At 40.8% G+C, this 19,812-nt stretch overlaps 1 protein-coding gene across 1 annotated transcript; it reads left to right on the top strand.

Annotated features, from left to right (window-relative positions):
- The first annotated feature begins 948 nt into the window (after positions 1 to 948).
- Positions 949 to 10,368, top strand: LOC109197793 (zinc finger protein 271). Its single transcript, XM_019353571.2, has 3 exons — positions 949 to 1,473; positions 8,025 to 8,705; positions 9,123 to 10,368. The coding sequence occupies exons 1-3, from the start codon at positions 1,456 to 1,458 to the stop codon at positions 9,681 to 9,683; spliced, it is 1,260 nt and encodes a 419-aa protein (XP_019209116.2). The 5' UTR covers positions 949 to 1,455; the 3' UTR covers positions 9,684 to 10,368.
- The last annotated feature ends 9,444 nt before the right edge of the window (positions 10,369 to 19,812 follow it).

Here is a 19,812-nt window from a genome sequence, read left to right as displayed (position 1 = left end):
ATATCTGTAATCAAAGTAGTTGAATTATGATACTGCTGTAGATCATATTATACCCCTTAATATAGAGTGTGTGATCAGTATGTAGTTTTAGTTTGCATTATACTTCTGACTTAAAAGAGTGTGAAAATCATTAGATCTATTTGATTGACCTGTATTATTCGACACTGTTGAATGTGTTACATGGTTTCTTGACATTTCATACTGCTGAATCATGAAGAGAATGTTGTGTGCAGGAGACCTTGTGTCTAGAATAGAAGAAACAGACCACATTCCATACCCCCACCTTTACAGAGAGCAGAAAAACAAGGAGCCGAGGTCATAACTTAGGCGCCGTAAGAGAGAAAACATGTGAATGTTTAGGCTTTTACGACTAGGTGGGGGCCACTAGGGGCTATAAAAGGCTGAGTAACCCGTCACCATTTTGAGACTTGCTGTGACCCTCTGCAGGCAGGTCTCCCCATCATGATGGTTCTTAAGTGTTGAATTGCATGGAATAAATAATTGTTGATTGAGCATTTATACACCGAGTATTGTCCTTCCTTCAGCCCAAAGATTAAAAGAATTGGGAGATTTTAACACCAGTCTGGATCGCATTCCAGCATTTTGTAGGCTGGTTTTCCTACAAAACACAACAAATATTAGCCCGCAAAGCCACAGTGAACAAAGCAGCATAGCGCAACGAATTCAATCCAAATCAATATAAGAATTATTTGTTACCTACATCAACAATTATGTTATGATAAATTACGTAATAACAACAACAGAAGACTTACCTTCGTGGAAATGCTTAGAGCAGACTAACATGTGAGCTGGAGTGTTCTGAAACGTTATATTTGGTCTTCGAATGGCTGCAATCCAGGCCATCTGTCGGCTCTTTGTTACCTCGGAAACATGGCTTGAACAATTTCTCTTCCACGACGTAATCCGATAAAAACCGATCTCTTTACCAGTCAGCTTCCCGTGGCTGTCATGCGACCGGTTATTGCAGTTAATAATACAACAGCTTCTTGCCATTTTTTGTGTTTTTTTTTTTTTTTTTAGCTGTGTGACTGTTTTCATGTGAAAGCCTGTGTGCGCTAGTACCGCTTGCTACTCGTTCCCAGAATCCTTTGTGGTTTTACCCTGGAAATGATGTCACATTTTCAATCTCTATATACAGGGTGTAGCATCCCCTGGGTAAAGGTGGTGGTATGCAGGGCGCTCAGTGGCTTTTTTCAAGTTCTTGTAGGCAGCTGATGACTTTCTTTTTGTAGTTGCTTCTGGGGTTTCACCTTGAAGTTTCATAGGTATTGTTGTCACAGAGTGTAGTAATGTTTATTTGCTCTGCTTCTTCTTGTCAGGAATAAAATACATATCTATACTTTTTGTGTCCCAGCTGAGTAACAGGAGGAGAAGAGTCTGGTGGAGCAGCAATTTCAGCCATTTGGACTCAGCTCAGCCACTACAGAGGAAACAATGACTTCAACAGAGAAGGTGAGAAAAGTATCACAGTTACACTGTTATTGAAACTGTGCACAGCTGGTTGTTAACAGCAGCTTTATCTTTTCCATCCTGGGCTCCTCCACACATACAGAATCTACATTCACAAACAAAAACCACAGAAGTTACAAGAAAATACAAAGATCATATTTTATCAGCACACATTGAAACAACAATATCATCAGTTGGACTCCCCATTTTTCATGAAGTAAAAGTTTTTCACCTGTGACCAATATTTCTTCGATTATGTCATTTTCATTGCAATTCTCATTGTAGCACATTCAATTCAATTCAATTCAATTTTATTTATATAGCGCCAAATCACAACAAAAGTCGCCTCAAGGCGCTTTATATTGTACAGTAGATAGCACAATAATAAATACAGAGAAAAGCCCAACAATCATATGACCCCCTATGAGCAAGCACTTTGGCGACAGTGGGAAGGAAAAACTCCCTTTTAACAGGAAGAAACCTCCGGCAGAACCAGGCTCAGGGAGGGGCGGCCATCTGCTGCGACCGGTTGGGGTGAAGAAGGAAAACAGGATAAAGACATGCTGTGGAAGAGAGACAGAGATTAATAACAGATATGATTCGATGCAGAGAGGTCTATTAACACATAGTGAGTGAGAAAGGTGAGTGGAAGGGAAAAACTCAATGCATCATGGGAATCCCCGGCAGCCTACGTCTATTGCAGCATAACTAAGGGAGGATTCAGGGTCACCTGGTCCAGCCCTAACTATATGCTTTAGCAAAAAGGAAAGTTTTAAGCCTAATCTTGAAAGTAGAGATAGTGTCTGTCTCCTGAATCCAAACTGGAAGCTGGTTCCACAGAAGAGGGGCCTGAAAACTGAAGGCTCTGCCTCCCATTCTACTTTTAAATACTCTAGGAACAACAAGTAGGCCTGCAGTGCGAGAGCGAAGTGCTCTAATAGGGTGATATGGTACTACAAGGTCATTAAGATAAGATGGGGCCTGATTATTTAAGACCTTGTATGTGAGGAGCAGGATTTTGAATTCAATTCTGGATTTAACAGGAAGCCAATGAAGGGAAGCCAAAACAGGAGAAATATGCTCTCTCTTTCTAGTCCCTGTCAGTACCCTTGCTGCAGCATTTTGGATCAGCTGAAGGCTTTTCAGTGAGTTTTTAGGACATCCTGATAATAAAGAATTACAGTAGTCCAGCCTGGAAGTAATAAATGCATGAACTAGTTTTTCAGCATCACTCTGAGACAGGATATTTCTAATTTTAGAGATGTTGCGCAAATGGAAGAAAGCAGTCTTACATATTTGTTTAATATGTGCATTGAAGGACATGTCCTGGTCAAAAATGACTCCAAGGTTCCTCACAGTGTTACTGGAGGCCAAGGTAATGCCATCCAGAGTAAGAATCTGCTTAGATACCATAGTTCTAAGATTTTCAGGGCCGAGTACAATAACCTCAGTTTTATCTGAATTAAGAAGCAGAAAGTTAGCGGCCATCCAGGTCTTTATGTCTTTAAGACATTCCTGCAGTTTCACTAATTGGTGTGTGTTACCTGGCTTCATGGATAGATAGAGCTGCGTGTCATCTGCATAGCAGTGAAAATTTATGCTATGTCTTCTAATGATGCTGCCTAAGGGAAGCATGTATAATGTAAATAGAATTGGTCCTAGCACTGAACCCTGTGGAACACCATATTTAACCTTAGTGTGTGAAGAGGACTCTCCATTTACATGTACAAATTGGAGTCTATTAGATAGATATGATACAAACCACTGCAGTGCAGTACCTGTAATACCTACAGCATGTTCTAATCGCTCTAATAGGATATTATGGTCAACAGTATCAAACGCAGCACTGAGGTCTAGCAGGACAAGCACAGAGATGAGTCCACTGTCAGAGGCCATAAGAAGATCATTTGTAACCTTCACTAAAGCTGTTTCTGTGCTGTGATGAGCTCTGAAACCTGACTGAAACGCTTCAAATAAGCCATTCCTCTGCAGATGATCTGTTAGCTGTTTGACAACTACTCTTTCAAGGATTTTTGATATGAAAGGGAGGTTGGAGATTGGCCTATAATTAGCTAAGACAGCTGGGTCTAGAGATGGCTTTTTAAGTAAAGGTTTAACTACAGCCACCTTGAAGGCCTGTGGTACATAGCCGATTATTAGAGAGAGGTTGATCATATTTAAGATCGAAGAATTAATTAATGGCAGGACTTCTTTGAGCAGTTTTGTAGGAATGGGGTCTAAAAGACACGTTGATGGTTTGGAGGAATTAATTATTGAAGTGAACTCAGAAAGATCAATTGGAGAAAAAGAGTCTAACTTAACATCGATGGTACTAAAAGTAGCTGTAGATAATATTACATCTGTGGGATGATTATTGGTAATTTTTTCTCTAATGATAAAAATTTTATTTGTGAAGAAGTTCATGAAGTCATTACTAGTTAACGTTAAAGGGATTGTTGGCTCAACAGAGCTCTGACTGTTTGTCAGCCTGGCTACAGTGCTGAAGAGAAACCTGGGGTTGTTCTTATTTTCTTCAATCAGTGACGAATAGTAAGATGTTCTGGCTTTGCGGAGGGCTTTCTTATAAAGCAGCAAACTATTTCTCCAGGCTAAATGATGATCCTCTAAATTTGTGACACGCCATTTCCTCTCCAGCTTACGAGTTATCTGCTTTAGGCTACGTGTTTGAGAATTATACCACGGAGTCAGGTACTTCTGATTTGAGGCTTTAGTTTTCACAGGAGCTACAGTATCCAGAGTCGTACGTAGTGAGGAGGTAAAATTATTAACAAGATAATCGACCTCTGTTGGAGTAGCGTTCAGATAGCTGCTCTGCTCTATGTTGGTACAGGGCATTGAAGATGATAACAGTGGGTGGATTATATTCTTAAACTTAGTTACAGCACTTTCAGAAAGACATCTACTTTGATAAAGTCTACTCTCCACTGCTGTGTAATCAATTATTGTAAATGTAAATGTTATCAGGAAATGATCAGACAGCAGAGGGTTTTCAGGAAACACTGTTACATGTTCAGTTTCTATGCCATACGTTAAAACAAGATCTAGAGTGTGATTAAAGTGGTGGGTGGGTTCTTTTACATTTTGAGAGAAGCCAATTGAGTCTAATAACAGATTAAATGCCATGTTGAGGCTGTCATTTTTAGCATCTACATGGATGTTAAAATCACCCACAATAATTATTTTATCTGAGCTGAGCACTAAATCAGATAAAAAGTCTGAGAAATCAGAGAGAAACTCTGTGTAAGGCCCAGGTGGACGATAGATGATAACAAGTAAGACTGGTTTCTGAGTTTTACAGCTGGGGTGGACGAGGCTAAGCATCAGGCTTTCAAATGAATTAAAAGTCTGTCTTGGTCTTTCGTTAATTAATAGGCTGGTGTGAAAAATTGCTGCCACACCGCCCCCTCGGCCTGTGCTTCGGGATTTCTGGTAGTTAGAATGACTCGGGGGTGTTGATTCATTTAAACTAACATACTCATCCTGCTGCAACCAGGTTTCTGTAAGGCAGAGTAAATCGATTTGTTGATCAATTATTAAGTCATGTACTAACAGAGACTTGGAGGAGAGAGACCTAATATTTAATAATCCACATTTCACTGTTTTACTCTTTGGTTCAGATGTGGATACTGTATTGTTCTTTCTTTGTGATTTTTTATGTTTAAGTTGTTTATTGCTGGTTTTTGGTTTGTTTTTTGTCTTTTTGGGAGCTGACACAGTCTCTATGGAGATGGGTTTTTGGGGGGGTAGCAGGAGGAGAGAAGCTGCAGAGAGGCGTGTAAGACTGCAACTCTGCTTCCTGGTCCCAACTCTGGATAGTCATATTTTGGGGGGTTTAATAAATTGGTCCATATTTCTAGAAATGAGAGCTGCTCCATCCAAAGTGGGATGGATGCCGTCTCTCCTAACAAGACCAGGTTTCCTCCAGAAGGTTTGCCAATTATCTATGAAGCCCACATCGTTTCTGGGACACCACTCAGACAGCCAGCAATTTAAGGAGAACATGCAGCTAAACATGTCACTCCTGGTCTGATTGGGGAGGGGACCAGAGAAAACTACAGAGTCCCACATTGTTTTGGCAAAGTTACACACCGATTCAATATTGATTTTAGTGACCTCCGATTGGCGTAACCGGGTGTCATTACTGCCGACGTGAATTATGATCTTACTGTATTTACGTTTACCCTTAGCCAGCAGTTTTAAATTTCCTTCAATGTCGCCTGCTCTGGCCCCTGGAAGACAATTGACTATGGTTGCCGGTGTCTCTAGCTTCACATGTCTGAGAACAGAATCACCAATTACCAGAGTTTGACCCCCGGCGGGCGTGTCACCGAGTGGGGAAAAACGGTTAGACACATGAACAGGTTGGTGGTGTACCTGGGGCTTCAGTTTAAGACTATGCTTCCTCCTCACCGTCACCCAGCCGCCCTCTTTCCCCAGCTGCTTGGGGTCTGCCGGGGAACAGCTAGCGGGGCCTACGCTATCTTCGGCTGCACCAGCTACAGGGGCCTGGCTAGCTACGGGTGAATGAAGGGTGCGAAGCCGAGTCTCCAATTCAGTAATCCTGGCCTCCAGAGCTGCAAATATGCTACATTTGTTACAGGTATCATTACTGCTAAAGGAGGCCGAGGAGTAACTAAACATCTGACACAATGAGCAGGAAAGTGCAGGAGGGACAGGTGAAGTAGCCATGGTGCTAACGAGTCGGCTACGAGCTAAGCTAAGCTAGCGAAACAGTAAAGAGACAGTGAGTGAATACTTTGGCTACAAATTAGGTAGTGAGTACACAGAAAGGGTGATTCAGATGAAGCACGTTAAGATTATACTATGAAGAAGGGATGTATCAAAAGATTTAAATTAAATTGCTAAGCAGAAAAACTACTCAGAAACACCACTGTGTTTGAGCAGGAACAGGAAGTGATACTCTACCACAAAGCGAGCCATCATTATAATGTGAAACTATCACCAGAAGGCGGTGGTAACCAGTGTTGGGCAAGTTACTTTGAAAAAGTACTTAATTATAGTTACTTTTTTGAAGAAGTAACTAGTAACTAAATTAGTAACTGAGTTAGTAACTGAGTTACAATATTCTAAAAGTAATTAATTGAAAAGTAACTATTGCGTTACTTTAAAAAAAAAACCTCTAACCCTCTGGGGTCCAGGGTATAATTGGCCATTTTTAACTACTTTTGATTTTCTCTCCACATTTCACCTTTAAAAACTTTACTTTGCCTTGTTTGGTATCATTCTTTTCAGCACAACCTCGCGTGTCTGAATTTACAGTCATGTTTTCATTTTGACATACTGTATTAACACAATTGATGTAAAATCAGACAAAAAACATAAAATCCGAGTAGAAAAAGTTATATTTTTTACTGTAACAGCCACAAACATGTTTAATGAATCATATTTCATAACTTTGACGATTTATATTTGCATTTAATCTTAAAATCCTATGCACAAGTTTTGCAAACAACAAAGTTATTTGCATCCATTTACCTTTTACCCTTTTTTAAAAATAACCATTTCAAACTATTTACAGAACAATCAGCTGTTCTTCAATAAGATGCCACAAATTATTTGTGCCACTCCAAAAAAATAATTTCTGTCCACTATAAAGGAGAACATCACAGCCTGATACCTGCAGGCCTGACAGCAGCAGGTGTATCACTGCTGTTTCTACCTGGAGACAGCAGTCACCTCATTGTTCTGACACACAACACAAAACTATCCACAACACTACACACTAACTACACAAGACAACACATTAACTACACACTCCAAACACGCTAAACGTCACAAATCTCACATCTCAAAACTCGCTCTCTCTCTCTCTCTCTCTCTCTCTCTCTCACTCACTCCTACAACTTCCCCTGTTTTTTTGTTTTGTTTTTTTATTTTTTGCTCATAAGCAGAGAGTGCTTGCTAGCGCTGTCCTTAGACAGTAAACGTGACGAAACTATTGAGGAAAAAACGCCGCGTATATCTTGTTTATCACGACTCTAGTTTTACGTGGCCTATCAACACAATTTATAAACTGGCACCTTGTTGCTTTGTCTTTAAGTGGTCATGTGATTGACTTACCACGACTACTTTATTCTTCCTCAGTCAAACAGCAGCACTCATGCGATTGTTTTGCCCCCTGAGCTCCAGGTGTTGTGCTAGACAGTGATCGTGATTACCGTCCGCGGGAGCGCGCAGCTGCTTAAAGCTGTAGCGTCCAGATTACTTACAGCTACTTCCTGCAGCTGATATAAGATACGGTAAACTGAACACAGCTTCAACCGTCTGTTTGTTGTAAAATAGTAACCGACCGCATTTTCTTGTTAGTAACTGTAATGGCGTTGTAACAATAGGAATAGTAATTAGTTAGATTACTTGTTACTGAAAAAAGTAACGCCGTTATTCCCATCACTGGTGGTAACACACCTACAACGTGTTTGTTGACCTCTTTCATCCCACTAATGGAGGCAGGTTCAGTTTGTTCCACGACTGCATTCCACTCACTGCCTCTGTTTGTATCTCTGTCACTGCAGGACCAACATGGAGCGAGAAGTCAGCGCTCTCAGGAGGCCGACAAACCTCACAGAAGAAAGGGAGAGAAAAAATACAGCTGTGATGAGTGTGGGAAGGTTTTTAATCACAGTAGCAACTTACGACGTCATCAAGTTACTCACTCTGGAATTAAAGCGTACAGCTGTGATGAATGTGGAAAGTCTTTTAACGATCCTGGAAACTTAAAAATACACCAACTCATCCACAGTGGAATTAAAGCGTACAGCTGTGAGTTGTGTGGAAAGTCTTTTACCCAGCCTGGAAACTTAAAAACACACCAACTCACCCACAGTGGAGTTAAACCATACAGCTGTGATAAGTGTGGTAAAACGTTTGCTCGTAATACCCACTTACAAAGTCATCAAGTTACCCACTCTGGAATTAAGGCGTACAGCTGCGACATTTGTGGAAAAACCTTCCGCTGGCTAGTCAGCAGAAATATCCACCAACGCATTCACACTGGCAATGATGTTTGGCTCTGTGATCAGTGTGACAAACGTTTTGTTACATACAAAGACTTACAGCGGCACATGCTTACCCACACTGAGGAGAGACCTTGCAAATGTGACCTGTGTGAAAAGGCTTTTAAAGATCCACATTCCCTGAGAGCACATCAACAGATCCACAGCAGAAAGAGACTTTTCAAGTGCAGTTACTGTGAGGTATGTATTTTTCTTTTTACAGTTGCAGTTATTTTGAAGTATTATGTGAGACATGAAAGCTTCATGTACAGAATATTGGGTCAAATCTGCTACAGATCTCATGAAACTTTCCTGATGTTGGAAAAAAGTTTTCCATTTCCATCCATTCCATTCACACTCCAATGGATGCATCAGAGAGCAGCTTGGGGTTAGCATCTTTTGGAATGCAGAGTAGAGCATCCAGGGGTTTAACCACCAATCTTCCTATTAAGTAGATTACCTACAAATGAGGAGTCGTTTTCGCCCAGTAAGCTGAGTGTTATAATATAAAAAAAAAAATGTGGATGTTGGCAGAGATGCTCTTTATTTTTGGCGAAGTTCAGGATAAAAATGTTGAAGGAATTCCCTGACTTACACTGTCTTTGTGTCTTTGTTTAGAAGCAGAGCGACACAGATGGATCCAGCTCTCAACCCTGTCGTCACTGTGGTGGTGGGAAAGTGTTTCGCTGTGACCTTTGTGGAAAAACTTTCAAGCATCAAGAGAACCTAAAAGTACATCAACGTAGACACACTGGAGACAAAATGAACTACTGCAAAGAATGTGGGAAAGGCTTCCCCACTATAAGTGAATTAAAAAATCATGAGCTCTTCCACAGTGGGGTTAAAAAGCACGTCTGTGACCTGTGTGGGTCATCTTTCACCACTGCAGGTGACCTTAAAAAGCATAAGGTAGTGCACACACGTGAGAAACCATACAAGTGCAGACACTGTGACAGAAGCTTCTCGTATTCAGGGAGTCGTAACAATCATGAACGTACACACATTGAAGGGAACTTCAGCTGTGACCAGTGTGACAAGAGCTTCAAGAATCTCAGTTCATACTCCACACACAAGCGATCCCACGCTGTAAATAAACTGTTTCACTGTTACCAATGTGCAAAAACATTCACTTCATTATCTGCTCTGCACAAACATCAGCGTGATCATGACAATGGCTGAAATCATTCCTATCATCATAACGAATCTGAAGAGACAGACAGTTCTGTTACGTTTTCAGGAGTTTGACGTGAAAGCTGCTGTAATTTCTGCTGAAATCCCTCATCTGTTATACATCAGGTTTCTCTTAATTTGGCTTGTTTTCTTTCTACAGTAGTATTTAGTAGTAGTAATAATAATAGTAGTAGAAGTAGTATAATTAAAGAAATGTCTGACTGATCTATTAATTGGTTATGTATCACAGGCTTTCAAGCTGTAAATAGTTAATAAGCTTAATAAGCTTTTAAGCTCAGCTTAAAAACATTGGCTTCCTTTCATTGACTCCCTGTTAAATCCAATATCGAATCTAAATTCCTGCTTCTAATATACAAGGTCTTGAATAATCAGGCCCCGTTTATCTTAATAACCTTATAGTACCATATCACCCCATTAGAGCACTTTGCTCTCACACTGCTGACTTGAGATCAGTTACATCTTTGTATACATTTAAAAAATGTATACAACACCACCAATGAAAATGTTTTTTCATTGGTGGTGTTGTTACGTTTAGTTTAGTTCTTTTTGCTGTTTTCACTGCCTTAAAGTGTTGTAAACTTCAACAGGTTTTATGTCATCATCTTCTGTGTTTAGCATATGTAGTTTAGATTTAATGAAATGTGTGAAATAAATAAAATTGCCATTGTCTGAACCATCTGAAGTCTTAATGGCACAGATTTAACAAGTAGCAGAAAAATTCCTCATAACTAGGATGTAAGAATATATAGACACATTGAAATAGTGTGATATTTTGTGTGGTGATACCGACAGAGGTGGGTAGTAACGAGTTACATTTACTCTGTTACATTTATTTGAGAAAGTTTTTGAAAAAACCAAAAGTACTTTTTAAATACCTTTAAAGCGCCATACTTTTTACTTGTACTTGAGTACATTTGTGAAGAAGAAACAGTACTTTTACTCCGCTACATTTGGCAATATTCGACTCGTTACTTTTTATTTTTAATAATTAATTTCACACATTATATAATGCTAATAATCATGCAGCCAGTGGAGTTTCCTGTAAGTCAGGGGTGTCCAAACTCCGGCCCGCTGCAAGTAATTTTATAAATAGAATAGAATATGGCCCGCACTTCAACTTTTGCTTAAATGTATTGCACTTCTTAGTTTTAACACCAGGGGGAGCTGCAGTTGCTCCACCAAAAAGGACAATCACAAAAGAAATTTACCCCAAGTTAATAAACATGGTAAAACCAAAGAAGCGAAAGGTAGAAAGTGAGTGCAGAAAATTTCAGACACGGTGGGAGAGTGAATATTTCTTCAAAGAATTCAAGGGGACGTGTGTCTGTTTGATCTGCACTGAAACTGTGGCAGTTATGAAAGAGTATAATGTACGACGTCATTGTGAAACCAAACATCAGGCCTATGCATCCTACACTGGTGCTGAGCACTGGTAGCTATCCTGCGGGGTCAGCAACAGCACTTTTTTTTTTCGTGCTCAAATAGTCCAGGAAAAGACTCCAATAGCAGCTATGAGGTCGCCCAACTCATCGTAAGACATGGCAAGCCTTTTTCAGATGGAGACCTCATAAAACACGGCCTCGTTAAAGTCACCGAAATAATGTGCCCGGAAAAAGTGCAGGACTTCAACAACGTCAGCATGTCCAGAAATACAGTTGTGCCACGCACTGAAGACTCGTCAGCCAACTTTAAACTGCAACTGTCTGATAAAGCTGTGCTTTTGATTTTTACTCCATCGCATGCGATGAGAGCACTGATGCCACAGACACCGCACAGCTGCTAATTCTTTTGCAGGGAGTGGACGAGAGCTCGAGCACTTTAGGTGAGTAAAAAATATATTCCACAGTACCCGTGTGTTAATGTGCAGGTACACATGCTTCAAATATCAATAATGCGCATCAATTCTGTCACTACCCTGCTTTTGAGCACCACTTTCTTATATGTGTTTTTCTTGTTAACACACACAGTACACACCGCTGTGCACAGCACGCACACACGCAAAGTCAGCTGATCTCATCTGATGCACATCTGCTCCTTGATCAAGTGACATTTGTCCAGATTTTTGGCACGAGTGGCGTCGGACCAGCACTGCAGCTGGATGGCCCGATTTACATACCCAGCGCAGCTGATACTCACCAGAATAATTTACTAAAATTATATGGACTCCTGTTAGACCTGGGCGATAGAACGATAACGATATGTATTGCGAAATAACTTTTTCTCGTTAGAAAAATTAAACTATTGCGATAGACCTCATCTCTCTCGCTTCCTGTCTTAAAAAAAAAAAACAGAACAGCCAATCCAAATTAAGTAGCGCAGAGCCGAACCAATCACAGCTGCAGTGTCACGTCACGTGACTTGTTACGTACAGCACAAGTGCCAAGCCGCACATGTGTATTTGTTTGGGAAGCAGCTAGCCGCCGTGCCGCCCGGGTAATGGAGGAAATGAGTGTGCCCGCTAGAGAAAAATCAACCGAGAGCTTGGGTGACCAGGTTACCGAAGAGAACACAGATGACGGTTCCAATGCCGGAGAGATTGTCGAAAGGAAAGGCCAGAGAAGTTCCGTAGACTGAAAGCGCTAATTCGTCATCGAAAACAACCAGGAGAATCCCTGCGAAGAAGCTACAGTCAATTGAGTCCGCTTTCTCCAGCGTCTTACCATATGACAAAAAAGCTAAGAGACATAGCGACATAACGAATGCCATAGCCTACCGTCTTGCTAAAGACATGCTACCAATAAACACGGTTGAAAATGAAGAATTCAAGCAGCTAATTGAGGTAATAGCTAAGCTATACAACAAGGAGAGATTGAGAATTTCCTTTTAGTTCTCAGTTTATTTGATATTGACAAAAGTTAGTCAATTTTGTCTGTTCTTCTGTAAAACAAACTAAGATTTATTTTTAGAATTAAAATTTTGTTTCTAAGTGGAATTGACAATTTAGTGGTCTGTTTTGTTTGTTCTATTTTGAAACTTAAACGCTTTAGCGGCTGCCTTTTCTGTAGTTTGCAATATTTGCCTTTATTTATCTGAAACTGAAGCCTCATGTTCCTTAAGTATATCTACCCTGTTGAACTTATGGGAAATAAATATTTAAATCAAAACAAGCTGCTGATTATTATTTCACATTTTACTTGTGAGCAACGGCACATTTAAATCTTACAAATATAGTTATTTGGCTTATATCGTGATATATATCGTTATCGCCTGAAATGAAAAAAACATATTGTGATATGAAAAAATCTTATATCGCCCAGCTCTAACTCCTGTTATTAAGTCCAGTTCAGTCTGTTAATGTTGATAACCGTTTCAAACGAACGTTAATAGGTGCAATTCCCTCTATTTGGGTCTCCAACACTCATCTCTCCATCGCTTGCAGTTATGCTGCTGCACGTCTTTTAACAGGTCTTAGAATATATGAACACATAACTCCAGTTTTAGCAAATTTACACTGGCTCCCTGTAAAGTGTCATATTGATTTTAAGATTCGAGTTGTCACACTCAAAGGCACTTTTGACGGAGGCAGTCCTTTCCCTTATCTTTCCCTGCCTGGCTTCTCATGTCTTTGTCTATTCTAACTCTAACCCGCAGAGATGTTTCTCAGTCTTGTTTTCTAAAACCTAAAGAATTATGGATTTGATCAGCTGGTACATTAATGAAATTGACACCTGTTAGGGTTCAAAAATATTGAGGGGGAATCTAAAAATAACCACAGATCCAGCCTGGTGCACTTAGACGGCATTTTAATGAACACATGTGTGAGTCCGAACGCTGTGCAGATTTCAGCGTCGAACTAAACTTACAATAATTAGACAAAGGTTTTATAGGGTTGGCAGTCTTCCTGTTACCAGGCAGACTTAAACAAAGCATACGTCACTCCAAAACCACAATGACTTTTAACATAGTTTAAAACAGAACATCTTCTTCGGGTCGAAGCCAGGTGCTTCCTCTCAGCCCGCCTTCGCTGTCGCTTATCTCTGGGACATCTGGTGTACTTCCTGGAACAGACTACCACGTACGCACCCAAACTTTGCAGTTATAAACTCTTACCTAAATGAGTCCATCTAATAGGTGTGTGCGTGCACGTGCGGGGGCGCGTGCGTGCTGTGTACTGCGTACGTGTCGTGACCTCTCTCACTATATGCGTCTGTATGTGTGTTTATGGGTGTCTCGCCCTTAAATGCTCTCACATCTCACCCGTTGCACTTCTGACCTTTCACCAAAACAGAGGCTCATCCTTACATATAATAACCTAACTAGAACTATATATGTAATCTACTGAATAAATGTTTTAATCAAAAGCCTCTACTAAAAGCTTAATACAGTTTCATATCCTACTCACAGTACTTGCATTCAGAGTCTGCTTTCAGTTTCACTTCTGCAAAAGCATGCCTTGCAGACGTGTTTCCTGTCAGCCTGCAACTCCGTCTCTCACCCACTGAAGACTATGTGTAAGAATATAAAAACATTCAAAAACCTTTAAATTATAGATTCAACTCCACAGTTTGAAGTGGTTATAACTGAACCTGTAATAAAGACTATAACCATATATTTGAACATCTGAATGCAACATCACCATTAATGAAATGGAAATGATGATTATAAAAATAGCAGCCAATAATAGCGGTAAAATATTTCTCCTCTCGATACACCCTATTGAGAAGCCTGGGCTCTGGAGAGCTCAATTGTCCTAAACGTTTTCTGCCAGTTCCTCGATGGTCTGTTGCGTCGTGTGCTTGGTGACACTCTTGATGGAGGACACTGAACAACATCTACATATTCGGAACCATGATAACAGAGTTCTGGCTGAGCAGACCTGGCTCGGACCTGGATAAAGGAAGAATAAAGGAAGGGGCTACAACTGTTCAAAACCCGACAAGGCTGGCCGACATGATTGCCGATGGGCAAGCCGTGAGTACTCAGACTGTGTTTATTAAACACAGTATGGATAAGATCTTGGAAAAGCTCACAGCTCTTCAATAGGAATTGATAGAGTTGGTGACCAGTGATGGACATTAGACCAAGTGCGAAATTGGAAGGCAGTTGTTCGCACAATCCCAAACAAACATCTTCTTCATTCATGCGGCTCCAGAACAACAAATTCTTCTCCCTGATAATGGGACCGTGTTCTGACTCTCAAACCCCATCCTTCAAGGCCACCTGCATGGACTGGCTGGGCCATATCACACCATTCACGGTAATACTGGTATAATATTGGGCAACGATAAGAAAATGAAATATTGCGATAGAATATGGGTAAAACGCGCATGCGCAGTGCATTTGTTTTCATATGAACATGGCAGAAAAAGCATGGCAGCGACGGAGAATGAGAAGGGCGAAAGCGGATCATTGAATGAAACAGGTGAACCAGAATTGGTTTGTAAAAATGCTGCAACTTCAGTGGTGTGGAACTGGTTTAGTCAGATGCACAACACAGCACTATTTTTGCTAGCGGGCCGTCGTTATTGCCGTGTTTTTTGGAAAATATGGCACACTTGAAATCAATCCTTTGATTTTTCTGAAAGTCGACAGAGCCCCTTATAATCCCGTGTGCCTTATGTGTGAATTCTGGTTGTGTTTACTGACCTCGAAACAATTTTATGTACACGGCGCTCGAAAATCTGTCAAATGTTTTAGTACGACTTTGCTAAGCTACGAACCCGCACCGCTTGATGGATTGATGGAGCATTACGGCTATCATAGGCAGGAGCCTCGCGGAGTGATACGTACTGTGCTTCAACATAATATTACCGTATTGTGTGTTTTGTGAGAGTTTGTGAAGTTTTATGAGAGCTTTTGAACACATGGTAGAGAGTCAAGCTCATAGTGCTTAGGATTGTTTATACTTGCTCAAGCAATACGCCAGAGACCATCCAAGAGAAATGGTGAGAAGTTGTCAGTATATGCCTGTTGAGTGTGGATATCCTAAAGCTAAATCTCTGGAGAACTTTGGCAATTTGTTGAAAATTGCTGCTGCCTAAATTGAAAGGGTCAGTAAACGGCCTCCTATAAAATATGATGATGTTAAGTCCTTGCATGAGTTGGATGTCTCTGCTAATATGCAAGCAGTTATAACAAAGTTGTCTTATAAACTGAGGGAGAGAGGTTTCACCGTAAAGTGGTTTTTAGTGTTGTTGTTGAGTTTGTTGAAAGGAAAGTGAAGATCGCAAGTTACGCTTTGTTTGGAGACATACAGGATCTTACAACAGCTATCAGAAAAGACGCAAGGAATGTTAAGTCTCAGTTTTGCCCTAAGACTAAGAGGAGTAGTTTTGCTACTACAGTGGCCAAGGTGGAAGGGAGGATTGAGCCAGCATCGAGGCGAGAGAGTGGTTCAGTTGTGACTAAGGTTTGCTTATTTTGTGGAGCAGGGGAAATGTTGGCTTTGTGTACTTCAGTTGAAAGAAAGTTGTACTGTGAAAGATTTATTTTTTTATGAAAGATAATGGTTTATGTTTTGGTTGTCTGTGCACTTGGTACAGACCAGGACTGCAGGAAATGTCTCTTGTGTAAAGTCTGTAATCAGAAACATCCCCCACACTCTTACATATCCACTCCAAGCAGAGGGAAAGTGTTTCTGTGCAAACTAAGGGAGATGGGGGATCCACTACTGTGACTTGTCTGACTTATTTACACAGAAAAGCATGCCCATTCATCAATGCAATGTTCCCCGTCAGTAAGACCCATGGCCACTTGAGGCATATTAAGATGCTGGAGATAAATTCCTGGGTAGACCTGTTGATCGGGACCAATTTTACCTAAGGCTTTAGAGCCATGGGATGTTGTTAGAAGTCAGGATGGAGGTCTATATGCAGTAAAAACTATGCAAGACTGGATGAGCTGTGGGACCGTCAAATGAAGGCTGATTTTCCAGAATGTATTCGTAGTGAGCAGTTTGCTTTGTCCAAAGAAAATTAGCAGTTTATGAAGTCAGTGATGGAGTCCCTTAAGGTGGTTGACGGTTATTATACCATTGTCTTACCTTTCAGGTGCAATTTGTTAAAAATACCAAATAATAAGAAGGCTGTAGAACAGCGAACTATGAGCCTTAAAGTGAAGTTTATCAGGGATGATTTGTTTCATGCCAAGTATACCAGTTTTATGAGTGATATTATTTCCAAAGGGCATACAGAGAAGGTGCCTGCTGAAGAATTGGATCGCTGTGATGGAGGGTTGTGGTACATTCCACATTATGCGGTGTATCACCCACAGAAGAAGTTGCGAGTTGTCTTTGATTATGGTGCTTCATTTCACGGAGTGTCTCTGAATGGACAGCTTCTGCAAACGCCCAGTTCTTACTAGCTTGCTAACTGGGGTCATAACTAGGTTCCGTAAAGAGCCTGTTGTGCTCATGGCAGATATTGAATCCATGTTTTATCAGGTCATAGTACAAAAAGAAGACTCAGATCTGTTAAGGTTTCTGTGGTGGCCAGATGGAGATCATACTCAGGATCTGGTGGAATACAGAACGAAAGTACACCTGTTCGGAGTCACCTCGTCTCCAAGTTATGCAGGTTTTGCCTTGAGGAAAAGTGCAGAGGATAACAGAGATCATTTCAGACTAGAAGTTGTCAATAATGTTCTACATAATTTTTATGTGGATGATTGCCTTACCTCTGTTGGTTCTGAAGAGGAGGCAGTGTTGCTCCATCAAGAACTTGTTGCTCTTTGTGCTAAAGGAGGCACAAAGTTCACCAAATGGATTAGCAATAGAAGAGCAGTACTCGCTGCCATACCTCAACAGGAACGATCCAAGGAGGTTAAGGATTTTGATTACGATAGCGACTTCTTGCCAGTAGAGAGAGCACTAGGTGTGCAGTGAATTATCCAATCAGATACATTCAAGTTTAAGATCACAATTAAAGACAAACGGATATTGTCCTTTGTGAGCTCGATCTATGACCCCTTGGGGGTTTTGGCACCTGTTGTGTTTTCTGTTAAGTTAATCCTTCAAAAACTGTGCAGAAATCATTGAGGATGTGTTGCCAATTACTGTTGGACAAGAATGGTAAATGGCTGTATTTGTATAGCGCTTTACTAGTCCCTAAGGACCCCAAAGCACTTTACACATCCAGTCATCCACCCATTCACACGTACATTCACACACCGGTGATGGCAAGCTACATTGTAGCCACAGCCGCCTTGGAGCGCACTGACAGAGGCGTCCCAGTTTGATAAAAATCACATAATATTTATGACTCTCCTGCTTCCTGTTGAAGACACACTTTAGTGATGGGCCTGTCCAAACAACCAGCCTTTGTTTTAATACGAAGCTGACGTACCAGTCCTTTACCATCAAACACTGCTTCCACAACCCTTCCAGTTACCCAAGAATCATCAACAGAATTATCAACAATAACCACATCCCCAGGAATCGGCTCTTCAGGTTATTTTGTTGCTTTAATTAATTTATTATTAACAACAATATAAAATTATGCACAAAAGGAATTACTAATGTAAAAAAAAGTGGTTTTATTTATATATGTTTATATATAAATATATACGGTGGCCCCTAGAGACAAAGCACGTACAAACTCCAAAACACATTTCTAGCATGAACTGAACTTCCCAAACAGAGCTACCTAGATCACTTAAATTACACAATTGAAAGCATATGTGTATTGTTCGTGTATTTATATACAAACACTCATATATATTCAAATAATTTAAAAAAAATGTTCATTTACCTGTTACTACCACACATCAAATCCGGTCGTTGGTACTTCCTGGCTTGTGTAGCCACTAGGTAACATAAGCTCAACACTGCGCCGAGCATCCTGGAGCACTTCTGTTGTGTTTTGTACGTGCTTCTGAGTTTTTACGTGTTTTGGAGTTTGTATGTGCTTTGTCTCTAGGGGCCACCGTAAATATACTTTTAGTTATTCACTCCACATAAAATGTAATAAATAAATCATATAATACAAAAACCAACTATTCACATTTCAGCTTTTTCCTTTTAAACAAATTTAAAGTGAAACAACACAAAACACTGCAAACCACAACACAATGAAATATAAATTAAAATATGAAAACAAAAAGAAGATGCATATTCTCTGTCATATGGGCCTGCATGAATAAACTTTCTGAATCCTTTATCATCTGCAACTGAAACAGTTGTGGATGATTACTATACCTTTCTAATGTGACGTTGTTGTCCCTGGCTCTCTTTCTCTCTCTCTCCCTCCCGCTCTGTTCCTGTGCTACTGTGAGTGTAACTACCGCCCCTCCCCCCTCTGCCCAGTGCAAAGCACAAGGCTCGCGTGCGGAGTGAAGCGGGAAAAAGTGCGAGAGAGGGTGAGAGAAAGGAAAAAACAAAACAAAACCCACGGCTCGTGATAAGGAGCCGGCTCGCGTCGTTCACGTCAAAGATCCGGCTCTAAGAGCCATTTTGTTCACGACCGACACATCACTACTAGCCACAGATCCAGAAGGCTGAGTTCGACCATAGCTGGACTGGCCATTGGGCATACCGGTCATTTGCCCGGTTGTTTTTGTTTTTTTTTTTTATTTGTAACGATATAAACAATGAAAGTTGGTGGATTGGCTGGTTTGGATGCTGGCAGATGTGTAAAAATAACTCAGTTGTTTGGTGGTGGCAATGGCGGAGCTTCCACTGAGGCCAGCAGGTGGATGAGCGAAAGGGAATGCAGGAGGAGGAGAGATCCAAGGTGGTCGCCGGTCTGAGCGTCAGGTGAACTGAACTTCAGTTATGTCATAACTTAAGTTATGACCTGCAGTCTATCTGGGTCAGATATAAACCAAGTTTAGGTGGAGTTTATTTTCGTTGTGCTGACTTTTTAGTCAGTTACAATAACTCGTACTGCGTACTAGCTAGCATGATGGAGTTTCTATACAGCTGGGTGGGTGCTATGATGTTACCTCCGGCAGAACCAGGCTCAGGGAGGGGCGGGGCCATCTGCTGTGACTGGTTGGGGTGAGAGAAGGAAAACAGGATAAAGACATGCTGTGGAAGAGAGACAGAGATTAATAACAGATATGATTCGATGCAGAGAGGTCTGTTAACACATAGTGAGTGAGAAAGGTGACTGGAAAGGAAAAACTCAATGCATCATATGGTATATATGGTATATAGCCTGTATTTGTATAGCGCTTTACT

The sequence above is a fragment of the Oreochromis niloticus genome, linkage group LG9 (genome assembly GCF_001858045.2).
Source record: "Oreochromis niloticus isolate F11D_XX linkage group LG9, O_niloticus_UMD_NMBU, whole genome shotgun sequence".
Classification (NCBI taxonomy): domain Eukaryota; kingdom Metazoa; phylum Chordata; class Actinopteri; order Cichliformes; family Cichlidae; genus Oreochromis; species Oreochromis niloticus.
This window is presented reverse-complemented; position numbering and strand designations above follow the sequence as displayed.

Bases quoted from the DNA above. Each gene is read 5' to 3' on its own strand.
- LOC109197793 (XM_019353571.2), top strand. The intron at 8,706-9,122 runs GTATGTATTTTT...GTCTTTGTTTAG, and splicing joins TCAAGTGCAGTTACTGTGAG to AAGCAGAGCGACACAGATGG.